A 16,676-nucleotide genomic window follows, 5' to 3' on the forward strand; every position below is an offset into this window, starting at 1 on the left:
TAGTATACAGTATACGGAGTACTTCCAATCTACGGCCAAGTATAAGTATAATTGTGGTTCGATATCTTATCTGTCGGCAACCTCAGAATTGATCGACACAACAAACATCTACCAGGTACCAAGGTAGGTACGGAGTATACATGCTACGTCTACGGTTCAGCAATTAATAAATTCATTAATATACACAAGGAATGAGCTTCTCTTTTATTCCACCATTCGTCGCCTCCCACCCCTCCTCCCTCTGACACGATGTCTACAGACCTCCCCTCCACCGAAGCCGAACAAACCAACCCCTCAATCCTCCGTCTGATCGAATGCTCGCGCTGCAAGTTACCGTTTCAGACCCCGCTCCGACTGCCCTGCGGGAAAACGCTGTGTCGGGCGTGTATGCCCCCCGTCCGGCGACGCGTGGGAATCAGCTATCCCGGCACCGAGGACCGGAAGCTCGGGTTCAGCTGCTACTGGGACGGCCGGGAACATTGCCTGGGAGACTGTGGGGTAGACGTGTTGATGGGAAGATTGGTGGAAGTGTTTCTTCAGTATACCACTCAAGGAAAACTAGAGCTTGAGTTTGAGCTTGAGCTTGAGCTTGAGCAGTTGGTGAGAGCCGTACGCGCCGAACTCGACTGCCAAGTCTGCTACGCTTTGATTCTCGACCCTCTGACCACCCCCTGCGGACATACCTTCTGTCGGAAGTGCGTGGGGCGGGTTCTCGACCACTCTGATCTGTGTCCCATTTGTCGACGGAAGTTGAACCTCCCACTGGCTGTTGAGAAGGAGCCGGTCAACGAGCGCGTCGCGACGCTCATCGAAGCTTGGTTCTCTGACGAGGTGGCGGAGCGGCGTGAAACGTTGGCAGAGAATGAGCACGAAGAAGAAGGAGAAGGAGAAGGAGAACATGGTGGCGATGGCTACGCGGGTGATACCCTGCCCTTGTTTGTGGGCGCGTTGACGTTCCCTATGATGCCTGTGTTCTTGCATATCTTTGAGCCGCGGTACCGGCTTATGATGCAGCGCGTGATGGCAAGTCCAAGCCGGCGGTTCGGTGTGCTTGCGTTCAACCGTTCCGGAGCGCCGCAGGGCGAGCTGGGCCTTTCGTTGCCGTTTATGCAATACGGGACTGTTATGACGGTCGATCGGTTCGAGCTCCTGCCCGACGGACGCAGTTTGATTGTCGCCACGGGCTTGTCGCGCTTCAGGGTCGTCGAGTCCCGGCTCCGCGATGGGTACTACGTCGGCAGGTTTGAGCGGGTGACTGACATCTCGCTCTCGGAAGAGGAGGACGCGGAGATGGCCGAGGTTGCTAGTAGGGCTGCTGCTCTGTCTAGGGAGTCACGGGAGAATCTCGAATCTACGGAAGAAGCTGATGCAGATTCTTCGGAGCAACAGCCCATCCCTCTTGATGCGCCGTTGGAGTCCCTGTCGACGCGGCAGCTCTTGAGGCTGTGTTTGGATTTCGTGCACAAGCGGCAGGAAGAGGGCGTGGTCTGGCTTCATCCCCGAGTGCGGATGGCGTACGGCGAAATCCCAGACGACCCCGTTCTCTTCCCGTACTGGCTCGCCACCGTCCTCAACATTGCCGGGTCGGAGGGGTACACTCTTTTGCATTACACCAGTGTAAGGGAGAGGATGAAAATGGCCGCGCTGTGGGTGAGGGATTTTCAAGGCCGGGGCCGGTAAGCAGTCTACCTACCTACCTATATCCAGTGCTACTTGTGTCTTTTCTAAACGCTAACTCATCTCTGCAAAGGCAAAGTTCAACCCGTAAGGTCTCTGCTATCCTCTGACTAGCCGTCCCTCTCTTCATCATCTTTGCCGCTCTGGTTCAATCCCTTGGGCTGGTCTTTTCGCTTGGACCGTGGCCTTCCTCCGCCAATGTCTTCACCTCCGTCACGCCGTTTTCCTTTACAGTCTCAATCTCCTTTGGCTCCTCTGCGTCGCCTTCTGGTCATAGCCAAGGCACCGAAAAATATATACCGCAGACGCTGGTGGTTGGGATCCTCCTGGTCTTGTTTGTGGCCAGGCTGGCGACAAGCGTAACCCATTCTGTTCGGACACGGCGACGACAGCTCGCTCGAGCTCGTGAACAAATGCTGCGGGAACCTGAGCCTGAGCCCGCGCCTGAGCCTGAGATTGAGCCCGGGCGACAAAGCGAAGCAGAGGGACGTCCTGCAGAACCTACAGACCGATATGGTCTGTTGTAACATACCTAAAATTAGGTGTTCCTACTCAGCAGACGCTGAACCATCGTGCAGTAAGCAGGCACTTACTCACAGTATATTGATAGCTACTCGGATGATGAGTGGTATACTCAAGTAGCTACTGACTGGACCTGGTTGTCGATCGACCATTTCCTCTAATTGTATACTAATTTGAAGCCTGGTCTGGTTTTTATTATGACGATTTCCATCCTATTCTTTACTATCATTTTTGGATCTTATTCCTAGCAACCAACTATCAGCCTCCTCTGCATATATTCCCCTCCATAGAAACATATACCCTTGTTCTTTCTTCCTACCTTTAGCATTGAATGGATTTCCATCAAGGATGACTAGGTAGCATCGTGATGGGGTTAATTCACAACCTCTGGCCTATGTTTTACCTAATACTACCACCACCACCACCGATGACATCTACACACTCTTCTTTCTTTCAGGGGGAAGAGAAGGAATGGAACATATGTAACTATTTTCTCCCTAGTCTAGTGAATGCCTCCCACTGGAGCCTTTTTTCTTCTTTCTCTCCTCATGTTATCTTCAGTCTTCGCGAGTCCTCTGCAGTCGACGACGACGAGCGCGCCTACCCATATTGGCAGATACGAGACTCACTGCCTTTTCTGTCTCCTTACTGGCCTACCTATTTATCCCTGCTTCTCTCTTTTTCTCTTTTTCAGCCATCTCATGGATTGTTTTTGACAACACGATGGGATCTTATGGTCAAGATTTCGCCTGCAATGGTAACACTGTAAGTTTTCGCCGAAGAGTCAAAATAACTATTAACAATGCCAGGACTCGCAAGGAATTATGGGCTCTCCTGATATGGAAGCCATCACTATTCCTAGGATTCTTTATGATGGGCTTGTAAGTCCTCGAGACTCCTGGTATATTCTAAAGATTTCTGACCGGATTGGATGGTAGCTCCTTGAATCTTTTCATCTCAGTGCGTGCAATGCCCTTGAGTTGCAGACCTTTTCCATACTAAAAAAAAAAATACAGCTAAGTTGAAGGATTCGCTTCTTGATGGAGGGTTGCCACAAGAGACACTTGATGTATGGACTCTCGGCCATCTGGACTCTGGGGATACCATAGCTGACCGGGCGATACTTTGTTCAGCTCCTGATATATGGTCCTGATTCTTCGGTCACTGCCTCTATTACACGTACAGGGCTACCTGTCGGCCACACCACGCCCATCAGACAGGTTTCAGGCAACACCAAGAACACAGGGCTGAAAACAGGCAATAACAGTGAAGCTGCTCAGGACTATGGGGGGGTCGATGCTTCTTTCCCTTGCGATGAAGCGCAGGATGAATGCGTGGGCATGTCCAAAGGCGAAAGATCTGCCTCGACCAACATGGCCCGTCGTACTGTTCTCCTCCACAGTCTACCCACTCGCGTCTCTCTGAAAGACATCACCGATTCAATCAAAGGTGGCCAGATTATTTGCATTTTTATCCGTGGTCGCGACCCATATGCACAGGTGTCCTTCGTTGAAGAATCCGCCGCCCAGAGGTTCATACAGCATGCAAAGCAGTTTGACGTTTACGTTGCAGGAAAACGTGTAAGTTTTCGAATTCTGTTTCTCTGCAGCAAGTACCATCAGGCCTATTTACTTGCATTCAGGTAGAAGTTGTGTGGAGCGACCGTCTCTTCCACCTTTCCTCCTATGTTCGAACGAAGATAGAGGGAGGTGCCACTCGGAACCTGACCATCGTCAATGTGAATCCAAACATCACGGAGGGGATGATACGCAGCGATTTGGAACACATCCACAACCTCGCCGTCATCAAGGTGGAGTTCAAACAAGGGGATGCGTTCATTTACACTAACTCGGTCCACAATGCTCTCTTCGCGCGGTCTTGCCTGCTATCTCGGAGTTTCTATAAGGGTATGAAAATTGATTTTTTTGCTGACGAATGCGCTGAGCCTCTGGTCGACGGGCCCATTGGTCTTCGGGCTGCATTCCCGGCACTTTCTAGAAGACAGCCGCCATCTTCGATCCGGAACCGTTTTCAACTTCTTTCTTTGGACGGAACCGACGACGACGACGAAGAAGAAGAAGAAGGTGGTGGTGATATTGTTGATGCTCATGCTAATGGAGACAATAATAGCGATGGCGAGGACGGTCAACTCAGGCTGGGCCCCATGTGTCTCTCAGCAATGGATTTTGTTGGGAACAAGTTCGCCTTGCTGCAGGATGCATAGCCATCGGTGATAGTATCCCGACATGGCATAAAGTTAGTCCAATTTAATAGCAATGAGCAATCAAAATAGCAGAGAAATTCCAAGAACACTCCTTCCTACCACTTGCTTACCAAAGATTTACTTCTCTTCTCGAAGTAGGAGGTGAGAACTACTGCTTTGAAAGTACGGAACCTGGATGGTAGGTCTTTCACCTCGCTCTAGGAGAGCCAAACGATTCATTACTGCAATTGATTGTAGAGTAGTCGATCGATGCCACTATCTATATCCAAAAACCCAGGGTATATCCGCGCTGCAAATGCAAGACTCGAGAATTTTAAACACTCAAAAACGCTAAAGGAAAAAGAAGCCAGGGTATCTATCTATTAAGAATAATCCCATACCAGGGAGCCCAAAACAAAAAACAGGAAGGAAAAAATCGCCCAAAAGAAAGCAGACTATCTAATAAGAATAATCCCATCCAGGGAACCCAAAACAGGAAGGAAAAAAATCGCCCAAAAGAAGACAAGCTCTCTAGTAAGAATAACCCCAGCCCAGGGGTGCCGATGCAGAAAAGGAAAAACAACCCAAGAACACAAGAGGAAAAACAAAAATGCCCTGAAACACCACGAGATGCTCATTATAAGTAGGGGGAAAGAAAACCCATCCAGGGACCGCATGCAAAAAGAGAAAAAAAGATACTTGAAAGACAAAACCAAGTCCAGGGAAGATGAGACAACCCAAAAAGAGATAAGAATGAGGCAAGAAATGCAACACAAACCCAGTATAAAACAAGTGTATACCTGAGACAGGTTCCCAAAAAGAAAATAGAACGCAGACAGAATGCTGACAGAGGGGTATGTATATCGCTCAATGCTGGCTCGAAAGAAAAGACAAACGTCGACCAGAATATGATTAGACGAGGGAAAAGATGTATGCAATGTGACCCTTAAACAGGGACCTGACCCAAGAAATTGCAAAGAAACGGAGAAAGAGGAAGAGGGAAAAAAAAAGAGCCATCTTCGATCATCGCCAGTCGTCAGTTTTTCATCAACGCAAGAAAGCAGTGAACGTGCATGTCGTAAAGAGCCAAGAGCTCGTAGTCAAAGGGATAGATAGAGCACAAGTGTATCGATATATCGTCGCCCTTGTGAAGCGACTAGAACCACCTGTAACGCATCTCCTCTGGTTCCTGGAGGACTGCAGGATCCCCACAGTCCCAAGGGCTCACTAGGTCTTCTGGCTTGAGAATCTTATCCTTCAGCTTGTTCATAAACCGGGACCGCCGGCCTCGTGGCTGGGGTGGTTTCATTTTAGTAGCCTCTTCGAGGATGCGGCGTGTGTGGGCTAGAATTTCCTCGGCCTCAGGAACGCGCGAGTACTTCAAGTCGGGGCTGAAGGAAACCTATTTTTTCCCCTCATCATTAGCCATCATCATCGCTGTGTGTTATTTTTTCTGGGCAGTGGACTTACGCGTCCATCGCTGTGGATCTTGAGGAAGATCCATCTGTAACCGTCGGTACACATGCCATACATCGCTGTGTTCTGGTGGCCAGCCCGCTTGCGCACTTCACGACCCATCGCTACTCAACCGGTCAGAACCCAAGCCCCATCATCATAAAACGAGGGCCAACGATGTCTTGAACTTACCGAGATAAGCAAGACATTCGTTGACTCTCGTTTCCCAGTTATCACCGGGCCAGACGTGGTGGATAGCCAGGTTGGTGCCCAGTTTTCTTGGATCTCCCCACCAGACAGTCATGTCAGCTACCCCGTGAAGGGCGCGAGTCTGATGATCGTAACGGACTTTGTAGGTGAGTTTAGTTTCGTACAAGATCTTGAAGAAATCCTTGTAACAGTCCTGGTCGGAATCGGCCGCTCGGATGAAGAGCTTTCTATCCTCTCTGGCGGCTCGGTCCAAGAGGCACTTGGCCTTCCCGCGTGTTCCTTTGACGTCGAGTTCTGAAGGAGGGAAATTATCGTCAAACCATCGAAAATAATATTCTGTGAGCAAACTACTGTTAGCTGGTTGCTTTCTCTGTGTCGCTTGTGCGGCGCGGATGTGCCACTTACTCAATGCAGCGGGGAGTCTGCCTTTCTTCTTAGGATCCACAGCCCAGTCTAATTCTTCTTCCTTGGCAGTGGACTCTTTCAAGTGAAATATCTCAAGGATGTCTTCTCGGTATAATTCCTTAGTCGAGAGAGAGAAGGGAGGCTCACGCTCCTTGCTGCTGGCAGAGGAGGAAACCTCGGAAAGAAGTCGAACGAGAGACATGTCTCTGGCCTTGCCCATCTTGCCGTTCCACCAGTTCTTGAGACGGCGAGTGGGGAAGTACATCTTAACAAGAGGTGTACTGTATACCTATGCTATCTTGTTTGAAAAGAAAGACGGATACCGTCAAGGTATGATAGAGAGAGAGAGAGAGAGAGAGAGAGAGAGAGAGAGAGAGAGAGAGAGAACAGTGGCAAACGCTTTATGTATCTAGCTGACGTTGCAAGTATAGAGTAGCCTATAAAGTGGACTGTGTTTAATACGCTTGGGAAAGCAGAGAGAAGACAAGAGACAGTTTTGGGAGAAGAAAGAGGGAAAGAAGAGAAGAATAGAGACGGGAATTTCTCCTGGTTTTTTATATTCCCCCCTCCCAGGCATCTCGAACGACATCGAACAATAGATCGCCACCCAATAAAGCTTATAATCGAGAGGTTGGGATACATCAATACGTCGAAACCTGTCCGAGACGGTATGGGTTGTCCTGGTGGCCTGCGTCGTCGCTGCCTTCCGCCGGCGGCGACGAGGTCAACACACCGTTCTATACCGTACAGTACGCTCTGACAGCGTGCTCCGTGCACTGCTGCCTGAGATCTGTTACGTGGCTCAAGATAGATAGGAGGATTCACGGCCAATCTGACAAGTTTCTCTAATCTACGAGGGAGAATTGCTGAGGCTTTATCTACGCCGAGAGACTGCTCTCTTCGCCTCGAAGCCTTTGGCACCCATCCCCCCCCTGCACAAGGAATCTCTGTAGCAAGAAAGGCACGATACAGTGATCAGTCCAGTTGCCTGGGCTTCAATGAGGGAAGAACTCAAGAGGCAGGAGCTTCAACGTGTCTCCCTCGACTACTCCTTCCTCCCTCAGACTACTAGATTAGTAGAAAGCTATTTCACAGCGAGGCCCTTTTATTATAGACCTTATAAGCATCGCAACTCTGTAAATCGCTATCTAGAGAATCGTTCTAGCCCTTTGGACCCACGCCAGTGACTCACTTACGGCCCACTGTGCGGTCATCGATGCGCAGTCAAGTACGCTCAAAATTACAGTCTATATTATATTCTGGGCGGCGGCTGCCCCAACAGAATCCGGCCTAAGGCCAGCGAGGAGCACCATAAGTGTGAGGATGAAATAGACATGAAAGAGAGTCGAAAATGTGGGTTGATTCAGGAGGAGATGGAATACCGAAGATTTTACATGATGTAGATTTGATATCTGACATGAAACAAGCTTTCGTTAAGCACTGCAAGTGACAAGGGCCTCAGCCACGGATCCATACATGGGCCAACCCTTGTGCAGCGCCATGTCTAGCTTAAATTGACTTGGAAGGTAGGTTGTCTTCATCGAAAATGATGATACTTCAGTATATTCAAGACTGTGTTGTTACTCTTAACAGTGAGTCGGGGGCAAAACGAGAAACACAGTCAGTCACAGACCCTCTGCCGTACTAGACAAGATCCTCTGCCGCTCGATGAAGCTATATCCGTACATAACAGAAGATCGCTTGAATGCATTTGCTCACGTAGAGATGTAGTTGTCTGATGTCGAATATGATTGGCTTGAAATCGATCTACAACTTGATCCAATCATATCCATGGATGGCCGTTTGATCTTGCAGATTAGGGCTGGGAGTCCGATACGGAAGATTAGGGCATTTATAGGTACTAGGTACCATAGGAGCATAGAGTACTAACTTATCCTTAAAATGCTCTGTTCAGTACGGTCTACAGGCTCATATCAGACATAATCGTCAAAGTCGTTGAAATGTATTTTTTTTGCATTACTCGAATATGGTGCTGCGACCCCCTCTCCAGGGCTATTCGGTAGCCATGAAGAAAATCCTTTTTTGAACAGAGAAAAAACGGGGGTGTTATTTCATTTCAGATACCTGGCCTACACTATTCCCAGCCGTAGAATAAAATAAAAGCAGCCAGTATATCCCATATGCGACTGTCACATAACCATGATCCGAAGTAGATTTTTTTTCTTCTTGAATCCCTAGAATCGCTTTTCGGCAATTCCCGTTCCTCCAGACATCCTGCACGTCCACCAAATCCTCGCCGTGTAAAGAAACCAAAAAACAATATTCGCAATCGCTTTTGTTTCTTTAACGGTAGGACTTTTGGTAACGAGAACGGGCACCGCGACCACCGAACTTCTTGGGCTCGGCACGGCGGTTGTCGGCCACGAGGAGTGTGCGGTCGTACTGGACGAAAGCCTGCTTGAGCTGGTTCTTGGAGTGCTCGTCAACGTACTTCTGGTAGTAGGCGACGATCGACTTGGCGATAGCCTGACGGATGGCGTAGACCTGGGAAGTGTGACCACCACCGGTGACGCGGACACGGATGTCGACACCAGCAAACTTGTCGGCGCCAACGATCAGGAGGGGCTCGTAGACCTGTTGAGTTCACGTTTCGAATCAGAACGTGTCTTTTCCAAACAAAAACCCTTCCCTCCAAACGATATTCATGTCCGTATGTTTCCCAGAGTTGCGAAGTAGCGTACCTTGAAGCGGAGGATCTCAGGCTGAACCAGAGAAAGGGGCTGGCCGTTGACCTTGATGAGGCCCTTGCCTTGCTGTTGTTGAAAAAAAAAAGATCTCAGTATTCTATCCGTCAAGAGTGACAAAAAAATTATGTCGATTCCTCCCTCCTCCCCCAACGTATCCACTCAAGAGTATAAAGATCGCAGATCGACAGATGAAGAAAAAAGGGAATCATTCGTAGGTGGCAACGTTCTCATACCTTGCAGTGGGCGACAGCGGTGGCTATATCCAGAAAGCAACAATGTTAGCCAACCGATCAAAGAATTTTTGCTCGACATCTCAGGACAACAAAAAAAAAACCACTAACCCGTCTTCTTCTTGCCGAAGCATTGCACACTCGGGACGGAAGCCATGGTGGGTGAAATGGCCCTTGTCGGTGTCGAGAAAGGGGAGTGTGCGGAGGGTTTCGAAGGGAGAGTAGTCGTCGTGTCGTCGCTTCTCTTCTCGATTCGAGATACAGAATCCGGGTGGGTGTGCGCGTGTTCGCTTAGTGTGCGCGCTAGTGCTCGCTAGGGCTTCCGTTGCTGGCATACCGCTTTGGCATTTGCCATTTGCGCAGGTTAGTCACGTGATAATACTCGGCGGACCGGGCGCCGAGCGAACTCCAGGACCTGAAGGGGAAAGTCGGGAGGCCGGAGGAGGCTGTTTAGCTCGCTGGACAGCATTAATTCTCCTGCCGGTGCTGGAAATAAATATAAGTCTGATTATATCTTGAATCGAGAGTTGTTTGCCTTTCCCCTGAGTATACTGTCACAGAGAATCCCCCGCGGTGTGTGAGTTGTTGAAGGGAAAAAAAGGGCCAAAACAAAATGTCGCAAGCAGTTGGCAAGGTGAGTCTTTTCGATCGCGATTCGATGCGCCCAAGTCTATCATTTATACTGATACGGATTGCTATATGTCTTCAGACCCGTCTTGCCTTTTCTCGCACATGGCACTGTGTCGACGTTGGAGCCGACCCGCGTTCCCTTGGCCGGCTCGCCTCCTCTATTGCTCTTTTCCTGATGGGCAAACACAAACCCATCTATGACCCGTCAACCGACTGTGGCGACTACGTTGTCGCCGTGGGCTGCCATGACCTACGTGTCACGGGGAAGAAGCGCCTGCAGAAGCAGTACTACACGCACAACACAAGGCCCGGAAGCCTGCGAAGCATGACCATGGACAAGATGTTTGAGAAATGGGGCGGCGGCGAGGTGCTGCGCCGCGCAGTTAGGGGAATGCTGCCCAAGAACCGGTTACGGAATAAGAGACTGGCTAGATTGAAGAGTACGTGAACCGATGCTTCTATAGGTATATTGATACTGACTTTTTTTCCTTCAACAGCCTTTGAAGGTCTTCATCACCCTTACAAGCAGAACATCGTCAAGATCGGCCATGAGTCTGCCATTGGGAGCCTTCCCCAGGTGCAGGAGGCGTTCAAGAATGCTAAAGCACCGGAATCTTCACCATAGTCAGGAAAAACTGAAAGAGATAGATGCCTCGTTTTTGTTCTATGTGACCTTGTATTTTATCGTTCCCTTTGTGTGTTTCCAAGCTGCAAGCGCATGGGTGGAGTCCATCTTTCTGTTCCCCCTTTTCGGTTCTCTACTTTTACCACAAGGGCTACTCAATCCCCATGGACCTTGTTTTGCCCAACTCGAGAGAAGCCTCGGGGAGGGTAGGGAGATTGAGAATATGTATTTGATGCTCGATTGATTCCCTCTGTTTGACGCTGTGTACTATATGAACATATACCAAAAATTTAAACGCTAGCTTGACTATCCTATCCCCAAGATGAGAAGCCTACTTTATCTTAAGTGCAAGGCTCTCTTTACAAAAAAAAAAGACTTCTTGATATCATGACCAGGTCGTTACATTACAGCTTCGCTTTTTGGCCCGCTCGGCACACTGTGCACTTGATCAGACCGTTGGGGTTCGTTTGCGGGGCATAGACTTCAGCGTCTTTGCCAGTGTTCTTGAGTCCTTTGTGCCAGCTAAGGTCTGTCGAAAACGTCAGATACAAGTTTTCCACGTTAGAATGCGGCGCTGTAGATTTCTAGACTTACCAACTTCAAAGTAGTGTTTGTTAGGCAGAGAGTACTCGACCGACTCAACCAAAGGCGCAGCCGCCAGGATCTGGTCGGCCATTTTGTACATTGTGTTCTGCACACTGGCGCTGTTGTCCTCTGCAAACGTCTTGAGGGTAATATCTCTAGCAGCGGTCCACGCTTCGTCGAACTTTGGGATCACTGCCTTGACGGCATCCAACCCGTTGAAGCGCTTCCACTTCCAGCTCGCCTCGACGTCGGTGCTGAAGATACGATCCCACGTCTCCTTGAGGGTGGTATACTCATCCCGAACAAAGCCCCAGAACTGCGAGTTCGTGCTCTTCAGTACTGTCAAGCCAGAGATAGACGACTTGATGTCGATACCCACTCCCTCTGTCACGTCGACCTGTACGTTGCGGGTTTCCTGGCTGTCCCGAAAGAAGGAGTGCGGGTGCGGCTTGCCGTCGATGGTCAACCGGGCCCAGCGGTGCGTGATGATATCAACATGCGCAGCATGGATGTGCTTGTACTTCTCAATAAAATGGGTTCCGACGATCGAGCCGAACAGCTCTGGCGGTGTCACGGGGACTTGCTTCGCGAGGATATAGATCGTGTTTTTCATCGAGTCAGTCGCGACCACGACGCTGTTGTCGGCTTTGGTATAGCTAGACAAGCGCACGCATGTCAGCAATGGGGTTATCTCTTCTCTCGAGATCTTCTTTTCCATAGCTTCTCTGCACTTACGAGGTCTCAATGTCCCCTTCTAACAGGACGCGGACCGTCATCTCCACCACAGTCTGGATCCCCGTACTTTCATCACGGTGGACCTTGTAAACGCGGACATTGTCCTTGCCATATCTGGCAGCAGCAACTTGAGAAGCCATCGCAGATGAGTTTAAATTGTAATGAAAAGTGTCTGGGTGAAGGAGGTTGTTATCTGGTAGAGGCGAAGCCGATAGATACCGATAAGCGTCAGTGGTGGTGACCTTCGGTCGATGGCAGGTGCAGAATATGGAAGGATAGGTAGTACCCGAGACAATGTCAATGGAAGAAGGATAAAAACTTATAGACCAGAGTCACCAGGCAGCGATCTGCTCTTCCTTATAAAAGATGAATTTGTTTTTCCCTCGCGCAGAACCGAGGATTGCATGATGCCATTTGGCATCGGACAGCTCCGAAGCCCGCGCAGAGCAACGGCCACATCCTGACTCGCTCTTATCTTATCGACGCTGCTCGTTACATCAGGCTTATTACAACAGAGGTTTTTGATGGCAACTATTTCCGTTTGCTGTGAGACTGCATCTGGAGTTATGACAAGGGTTTCTCGTCTCTGACAGGGTATCTATGCATGACGAAGGCTCCATGGATTCCAACAGACAGCTCCATTGCTCCACAGCAACTTCCCCAGGTGATAATCGTTGTGCTAGTTGCAGAGACCATGAAAAATCTTTTGCGTTATCCCGACTAATCTTGCATAGGAACTATGTAGGTAAATTGGCCGGTCGCCGCTTTAGAACCGAATATATCGAAGCAAAGTGCTGTCTAAGGAGCCAGAGAACAAGTACCATCGTACCTTGCATCGTTTGAGACTATGGTGATAGCTTTGAAGTGCCCGGAAGTTCATGTCGCGGTACTCGACTTGGGTCCCTCGACTCTATCAGACGTGAGTGAAACCTTTCTCTCGGCAGGCGATCCAAAGAAAAAGAACTTTTATATCGGACAGACATAAGAACAGAGAGCGTACCGAATGCCAACTATTCCCCCCTTGACTCCAACTGGATACTCCAGAGTCTATCCTGGAGAGCAACACTTGCAGTTACATTATTACTAGTCTTTAATTCTGCTAACAGTCCAGCCAGGAAGCTTGCATCTATTACCTATTCCCAAAGCGCGGTGAGGATCAATGACACCGGCTATCTTCGCAAGCCAGGAAATCCAGTCTGAAACCAATTCTATAAAATCAAACGTACTTGGTACGTTTCACTGCTCAGTAGGGGACATGAGAATCGTCAAGGTTCAGGAAACACGTGGAGGGCGATCTCGTTACGAAGCCTTTCCTTGAATCGTATGCAGCTATAATTGGACTGCAGATTCCTGCATAGCCCGATCTAAGGCTCAGAAAACGATGGAAAACTCGATACCCAAGCCGTATAAAGTCCATTTAATTGACTAGGCAAATCACAGGCCCAGCCTCGCCAATCCAGTAGTGCGCCACTACTTCATAGGATGTAGTACAGACAACAGGGTAAAAGGTCTGTGGGGATGCCAGCAAATAGGTCAGAGCATCCAGGCAATCAGATGGCGTGGGGAGGAATTATATTATCTTCATTCTTGTTGACGTGGTTCCTCATTTGATGGTTAAGAATGCGCCAACTCGATAAGGACTGAGTCACCATAATAAGCTTCAATTTTCGCGACTTGCTCTACTACTACTACTACTACTACTACTACTACTACCTTACTATCTCACCTCGGCTGATCTAGCCGCACAAATACTATTGTCATTATCTAGGATATAATCTGCTATTATTCAGTACACAGTCCGACTATCATTGACAGGTTTTGCCCTGCCTGCGAAGATTCTTTCTTGGCTTACACCGCCAGTCGTCAGCATGTGTATTGCAGTTCTGCGATCACCAGGGGATCGCCCTCCATGGATGCTGAAGCTCCGATCGTCGACTGGATTCATCATTGCGACCGTGTGGATGTCGTGTTTCACAGTAAACGATATGCCTTCTTCCATTTTGACTAGTGGTCGTGCGCTGACAGATGCTCTATAGGAGTTTGTACTCTATGCGATGGTGAGATGAAGCAAAAGCTCCCAGCAAAGTCAAGGACGACAATTGATTTACAGATTGTCCCGGTCATGCCCACCGCGCTAGTGACTCGCGCCGGAGTACCATATGAAGAGCGTACGTTTATTTTTTTTTCTGTCATATAACTATGAGATGTCTAGACTCAATTCAATTCCTCTCCCACAGGCGAATACTGGGTCAGCGTGCTCCTCATGGCAGAGTCTGGAGTTGCGCTGCTCTGCTGTCCGATCTTCGGATACTTGGTCGACATCTCGGGGACTCGCCAGCCGCCGTTCCTGTTCGGACTGGTGCTGCTAGGTGCATCGATGGCGATCTTCGCTGCGGCAAGGGACGTCTCGTGGTTCGTGCTGGCGAGGCTACTCCAAGGCGGTGCCACCGCCATGGTGACCGTTGGAGGACTCGCGCTGCTGACGGACTCGGTGGAAGCGGAGCATCTCGGCCAGACGATCGGATACACGGGCTCGGCCATCACCCTGGGTTTCCTCCTCGGTCCACTCCTGGGGGGGCTGATCTATGAAAATCTCGGCTACACGGCCGTCTTCATGGTTGCGTTTGCGGTCATCTCGGGCGATCTGCTGCTCCGCGTGCTGGTCATTGAGAAACAGGTCGCCAGCCGGTGGACCAAGCCGACGACGACGACTGAGGAGGAAACTGCTACAGCGCATGGCCCATCACGTCCAGGAGACCAATTTGCCCTCATCCGACTCGTCAAGCAGCCGCGCATCCTAATCAGCTCGTGGGCACTGCTTGTCCATGGTATTATCTTTGCCGCCTTCGACTCGGTTTGTTTTCTCCCTTCTTTTTTATAAAATCTCTTTTTTTGAAGAAAGGTCGTTCTCTAATCTATAGACCCTCCCTGTCTACGTCGAGTCGAGATACGGCTGGAACACATTCGGCGCGGGAATGATCTTCCTCCCGGCGTCTATATCATCTCTTTTCGAGCCAGTTTTTGGTAATCCAATCCCAATTCTACATATACTATGAACGATTGATCTAACGATCAGGATACCTTTCCGACCGGTACGGCGCCCGCAAAGCCACATTCACAGGCTTCCTCCTCCTAGCGCCGAGTCTGATCTGCCTCCGGTTCACCGAGGAGAACAGCACAGCCCACATCGCGCTCCTAGTAACCCTCCTGGTGCTGATCGGGATGTTCACCAGTCTAGCGATTCCAGCGCTGTATGCCGAAACGCAGACGGTGCTCGACGAGCTGGAGGCGCGCGACCCGGGCATCTTCGGCCCCAAGGGAGCCACGGCGCAAGCGTTTGGCATCCAGACCATGGCGCAGTTCGTCGGTCTCTTTGCCGGTCCTGTTTGGGGCGGGTTCATCGACCACCGCTTCGGCTGGAAGGCCATGTCGGCTTCTCTGGGTGTTTTGGCTGGTATCACTTCTATCCCGATGTTATGGTTGAGCGATGACCCAGAGAATGCTGATGACGATGAAGAGAGTAGACGGCCTTTACTGACATGATAACATGATAGATAAACATTATATATAGAATTTATGTATAGCTACCCCCTTTTTTTTAAAAAAAAAAAAACGCCTACACCTATGTAACTCCCATAGTAACCCTATGTAAACTCCTATCCCATCCCTAAGCATAATGAAGTGTTATAAACTCAATTGATCAATACTCCCCACACGACCACTGCCCCCCAACCGCCCCCCCCCCTTAGTAACCATACCGAGCCTGTAGAAGCGTTCCTCCCCTGCAGGAGTCCTCCCACCGATATACCATTTCTCATGGCCCAGGGCGTCGCGGAACCCACCCCCGCCCGCGGACCCGTTCGAGCTATCGCTCCCCCTGCGTTGGCGGTGGTGTTGCGAGTGCGCCTGCGTCTGCGTGTTAAGATACTGGGTTGTCCCGTACTGGTTCGGGGTTGTGTTGGAAGTCTGCGTGATTGGGATGGGCGTCGTTGATGAGGGTGACGCTGACGAGGATGAATCGCGGGGATGTCGATTTTGATTCTGACTTTGATTCTGACTTTGCTGATACTGTTGCTGCTGTTGTTGTTGTTGCTGCTGCTCTTCTGTGCTTCTTGATATCGCTCGCGTACTCTGAGAAATCCCCGTGGAAACAGTAGCCTGCGAGCCTGCGCCGGCGCTTGCACCGCTGGAAGCCTTGTATGCCGACTGGGCGCGGAAGGCGGCCAGGAAGTTGGCGAGGAAGGGTCGGTTGGTGGTCATTTGCACTTTCTCGCTTGAATCTGCTATGGTATGTATTCTTCTTCTTTCTCTCTTGACCTGCAAGTAAGTCAGGAAAGTCAGGAAAGTCAGGAGAGTCAGGAGCAGGAGTAGGAGTAGGAGTAGGATATGAGGGGACTTTCCCGTCCCGCCGACCCTCGGGAAAACGAGAACCGCCACGTCCAATCAGCCGCTGCCGATATCGATCCGGGGAATCGCGACTGGATGCCTAGATGCCTGAATGACGTCGATGATCGACTCCCTGTATACTGCTATTCAAGATCTAATATTATGTAGATTCAGTACAATTTCAACTCAAACTGATCTTATAGAGGATCCAGTGCTAAGATCCGATCTTATAGAGGATACAGTCCTAAGCTCGGTGTTCGGTGTTAATCGGCCAGTTATGATTAGTGACTAGTTGGTACGAGTGA

The 16,676-nt window shown here is 49.9% G+C and overlaps 10 protein-coding genes across 10 annotated transcripts; 5 read left to right on the plus strand and 5 right to left on the minus strand.

Annotated features, from left to right (window-relative positions):
• The first annotated feature begins 48 nt into the window (after positions 1 to 48).
• Positions 49 to 1,850, plus strand: ASPZODRAFT_1994078 (hypothetical protein). Its single transcript, XM_022727504.1, has 2 exons — positions 49 to 1,676; positions 1,751 to 1,850. Exons 1-2 carry the CDS (start codon positions 250 to 252, stop codon positions 1,785 to 1,787), a joined length of 1,464 nt encoding a protein of 487 aa, XP_022581186.1. The 5' UTR covers positions 49 to 249; the 3' UTR covers positions 1,788 to 1,850.
• A 357-nt stretch (positions 1,851 to 2,207) lies between these two features.
• ASPZODRAFT_1998590 (hypothetical protein) lies at positions 2,208 to 3,402 on the plus strand. Its single transcript, XM_022727511.1, has 4 exons — positions 2,208 to 2,964; positions 3,009 to 3,080; positions 3,138 to 3,268; positions 3,333 to 3,402. Exons 1-3 carry the CDS (start codon positions 2,567 to 2,569, stop codon positions 3,199 to 3,201), a joined length of 534 nt encoding a protein of 177 aa, XP_022581187.1. The 5' UTR covers positions 2,208 to 2,566; the 3' UTR covers positions 3,202 to 3,268; positions 3,333 to 3,402.
• ASPZODRAFT_117361 (hypothetical protein) lies at positions 3,216 to 4,497 on the plus strand. The gene is made up of 3 exons (XM_022721173.1): positions 3,216 to 3,268; positions 3,333 to 3,779; positions 3,842 to 4,497. Exons 2-3 carry the CDS (start codon positions 3,540 to 3,542, stop codon positions 4,421 to 4,423), a joined length of 822 nt encoding a protein of 273 aa, XP_022581188.1. The 5' UTR covers positions 3,216 to 3,268; positions 3,333 to 3,539; the 3' UTR covers positions 4,424 to 4,497.
• Positions 4,498 to 4,807: 310 nt separating this feature from the next.
• ASPZODRAFT_1999953 (hypothetical protein) lies at positions 4,808 to 5,218 on the minus strand. Its single transcript, XM_022727513.1, has one exon. It carries the CDS (start codon positions 5,077 to 5,079, stop codon positions 4,858 to 4,860), a length of 222 nt encoding a protein of 73 aa, XP_022581189.1. The 5' UTR covers positions 5,080 to 5,218; the 3' UTR covers positions 4,808 to 4,857.
• A 49-nt stretch (positions 5,219 to 5,267) lies between these two features.
• Positions 5,268 to 6,737, minus strand: ASPZODRAFT_166894 (hypothetical protein; the record flags this gene model as incomplete). The annotated part of the gene is made up of 3 exons (XM_022726796.1): positions 5,268 to 5,804; positions 5,873 to 5,982; positions 6,050 to 6,737. 3 exons carry the CDS (start codon positions 6,735 to 6,737, stop codon positions 5,559 to 5,561), a joined length of 1,044 nt encoding a protein of 347 aa, XP_022581190.1. The 3' UTR covers positions 5,268 to 5,558.
• Positions 6,738 to 8,562: 1,825 nt separating this feature from the next.
• Positions 8,563 to 9,619, minus strand: ASPZODRAFT_132791 (hypothetical protein). Its single transcript, XM_022723118.1, has 4 exons — positions 9,522 to 9,619; positions 9,414 to 9,436; positions 9,175 to 9,246; positions 8,563 to 9,067 (listed from the first exon to the last, which is right to left on the minus strand). The coding sequence occupies exons 1-4, from the start codon at positions 9,565 to 9,567 to the stop codon at positions 8,777 to 8,779; spliced, it is 432 nt and encodes a 143-aa protein (XP_022581191.1). The 5' UTR covers positions 9,568 to 9,619; the 3' UTR covers positions 8,563 to 8,776.
• A 260-nt stretch (positions 9,620 to 9,879) lies between these two features.
• ASPZODRAFT_132793 (hypothetical protein) lies at positions 9,880 to 11,056 on the plus strand. The gene is made up of 3 exons (XM_022723119.1): positions 9,880 to 10,044; positions 10,120 to 10,480; positions 10,538 to 11,056. Exons 1-3 carry the CDS (start codon positions 10,024 to 10,026, stop codon positions 10,663 to 10,665), a joined length of 510 nt encoding a protein of 169 aa, XP_022581192.1. The 5' UTR covers positions 9,880 to 10,023; the 3' UTR covers positions 10,666 to 11,056.
• ASPZODRAFT_132794 (hypothetical protein) lies at positions 11,043 to 12,272 on the minus strand. The gene is made up of 3 exons (XM_022723120.1): positions 11,986 to 12,272; positions 11,260 to 11,906; positions 11,043 to 11,194 (listed from the first exon to the last, which is right to left on the minus strand). The coding sequence occupies exons 1-3, from the start codon at positions 12,123 to 12,125 to the stop codon at positions 11,070 to 11,072; spliced, it is 912 nt and encodes a 303-aa protein (XP_022581193.1). The 5' UTR covers positions 12,126 to 12,272; the 3' UTR covers positions 11,043 to 11,069.
• A 1,356-nt stretch (positions 12,273 to 13,628) lies between these two features.
• On the plus strand, positions 13,629 to 15,599 carry ASPZODRAFT_2000289 (hypothetical protein). Its single transcript, XM_022727515.1, has 6 exons — positions 13,629 to 13,961; positions 14,022 to 14,042; positions 14,096 to 14,153; positions 14,223 to 14,839; positions 14,907 to 15,009; positions 15,062 to 15,599. The coding sequence occupies exons 1-6, from the start codon at positions 13,854 to 13,856 to the stop codon at positions 15,526 to 15,528; spliced, it is 1,374 nt and encodes a 457-aa protein (XP_022581194.1). The 5' UTR covers positions 13,629 to 13,853; the 3' UTR covers positions 15,529 to 15,599.
• On the minus strand, positions 15,542 to 16,549 carry ASPZODRAFT_2002157 (hypothetical protein). The gene has a single exon (XM_022727517.1). It carries the CDS (start codon positions 16,243 to 16,245, stop codon positions 15,670 to 15,672), a length of 576 nt encoding a protein of 191 aa, XP_022581195.1. The 5' UTR covers positions 16,246 to 16,549; the 3' UTR covers positions 15,542 to 15,669.
• Positions 16,550 to 16,676: the final 127 nt, after the last annotated feature.

The sequence above is a fragment of the Penicilliopsis zonata genome (genome assembly GCF_001890105.1).
Source record: "Penicilliopsis zonata CBS 506.65 unplaced genomic scaffold ASPZOscaffold_7, whole genome shotgun sequence".
Classification (NCBI taxonomy): Eukaryota; Fungi; Ascomycota; class Eurotiomycetes; order Eurotiales; family Aspergillaceae; genus Penicilliopsis; species Penicilliopsis zonata.

Coding starts and splice junctions, on each gene's coding strand:
- ASPZODRAFT_132794 (XM_022723120.1), bottom strand. CDS start 12,125: ATGGCTTCTCAAGTTGCTGCTGCCAGATATGGCAAGGACAATGTCCGC. Junction 11,907..11,985: donor GAAGGGGACATTGAGACCTC/GTAAGTGCAGAG, acceptor GCGCTTGTCTAG/CTATACCAAAGCCGACAACA. Junction 11,195..11,259: donor CAAACACTACTTTGAAGTTG/GTAAGTCTAGAA, acceptor CGTTTTCGACAG/ACCTTAGCTGGCACAAAGGA.
- ASPZODRAFT_117361 (XM_022721173.1), top strand. CDS start 3,540: ATGTCCAAAGGCGAAAGATCTGCCTCGACCAACATGGCCCGTCGTACT. Junction 3,780..3,841: donor TTTACGTTGCAGGAAAACGT/GTAAGTTTTCGA, acceptor ACTTGCATTCAG/GTAGAAGTTGTGTGGAGCGA.
- ASPZODRAFT_2002157 (XM_022727517.1), bottom strand. CDS start 16,245: ATGACCACCAACCGACCCTTCCTCGCCAACTTCCTGGCCGCCTTCCGC.
- ASPZODRAFT_1999953 (XM_022727513.1), bottom strand. CDS start 5,079: ATGCGGTCCCTGGATGGGTTTTCTTTCCCCCTACTTATAATGAGCATC.
- ASPZODRAFT_132793 (XM_022723119.1), top strand. CDS start 10,024: ATGTCGCAAGCAGTTGGCAAG. Junction 10,045..10,119: donor TGTCGCAAGCAGTTGGCAAG/GTGAGTCTTTTC, acceptor ATATGTCTTCAG/ACCCGTCTTGCCTTTTCTCG. Junction 10,481..10,537: donor GAGACTGGCTAGATTGAAGA/GTACGTGAACCG, acceptor TTCCTTCAACAG/CCTTTGAAGGTCTTCATCAC.
- ASPZODRAFT_1994078 (XM_022727504.1), top strand. CDS start 250: ATGTCTACAGACCTCCCCTCCACCGAAGCCGAACAAACCAACCCCTCA. Junction 1,677..1,750: donor GATTTTCAAGGCCGGGGCCG/GTAAGCAGTCTA, acceptor ATCTCTGCAAAG/GCAAAGTTCAACCCGTAAGG.
- ASPZODRAFT_1998590 (XM_022727511.1), top strand. CDS start 2,567: ATGGGGTTAATTCACAACCTCTGGCCTATGTTTTACCTAATACTACCA. Junction 2,965..3,008: donor TCGCCTGCAATGGTAACACT/GTAAGTTTTCGC, acceptor TAACAATGCCAG/GACTCGCAAGGAATTATGGG. Junction 3,081..3,137: donor GGATTCTTTATGATGGGCTT/GTAAGTCCTCGA, acceptor ATTGGATGGTAG/CTCCTTGAATCTTTTCATCT.
- ASPZODRAFT_2000289 (XM_022727515.1), top strand. CDS start 13,854: ATGTGTATTGCAGTTCTGCGATCACCAGGGGATCGCCCTCCATGGATG. Junction 13,962..14,021: donor TGTGGATGTCGTGTTTCACA/GTAAACGATATG, acceptor GATGCTCTATAG/GAGTTTGTACTCTATGCGAT. Junction 15,010..15,061: donor TCTTTTCGAGCCAGTTTTTG/GTAATCCAATCC, acceptor TCTAACGATCAG/GATACCTTTCCGACCGGTAC.
- ASPZODRAFT_132791 (XM_022723118.1), bottom strand. CDS start 9,567: ATGGCTTCCGTCCCGAGTGTGCAATGCTTCGGCAAGAAGAAGACGG. Junction 9,437..9,521: donor CTTCGGCAAGAAGAAGACGG/GTTAGTGGTTTT, acceptor TTCTGGATATAG/CCACCGCTGTCGCCCACTGC. Junction 9,247..9,413: donor CCGCTGTCGCCCACTGCAAG/GTATGAGAACGT, acceptor TTTCAACAACAG/CAAGGCAAGGGCCTCATCAA.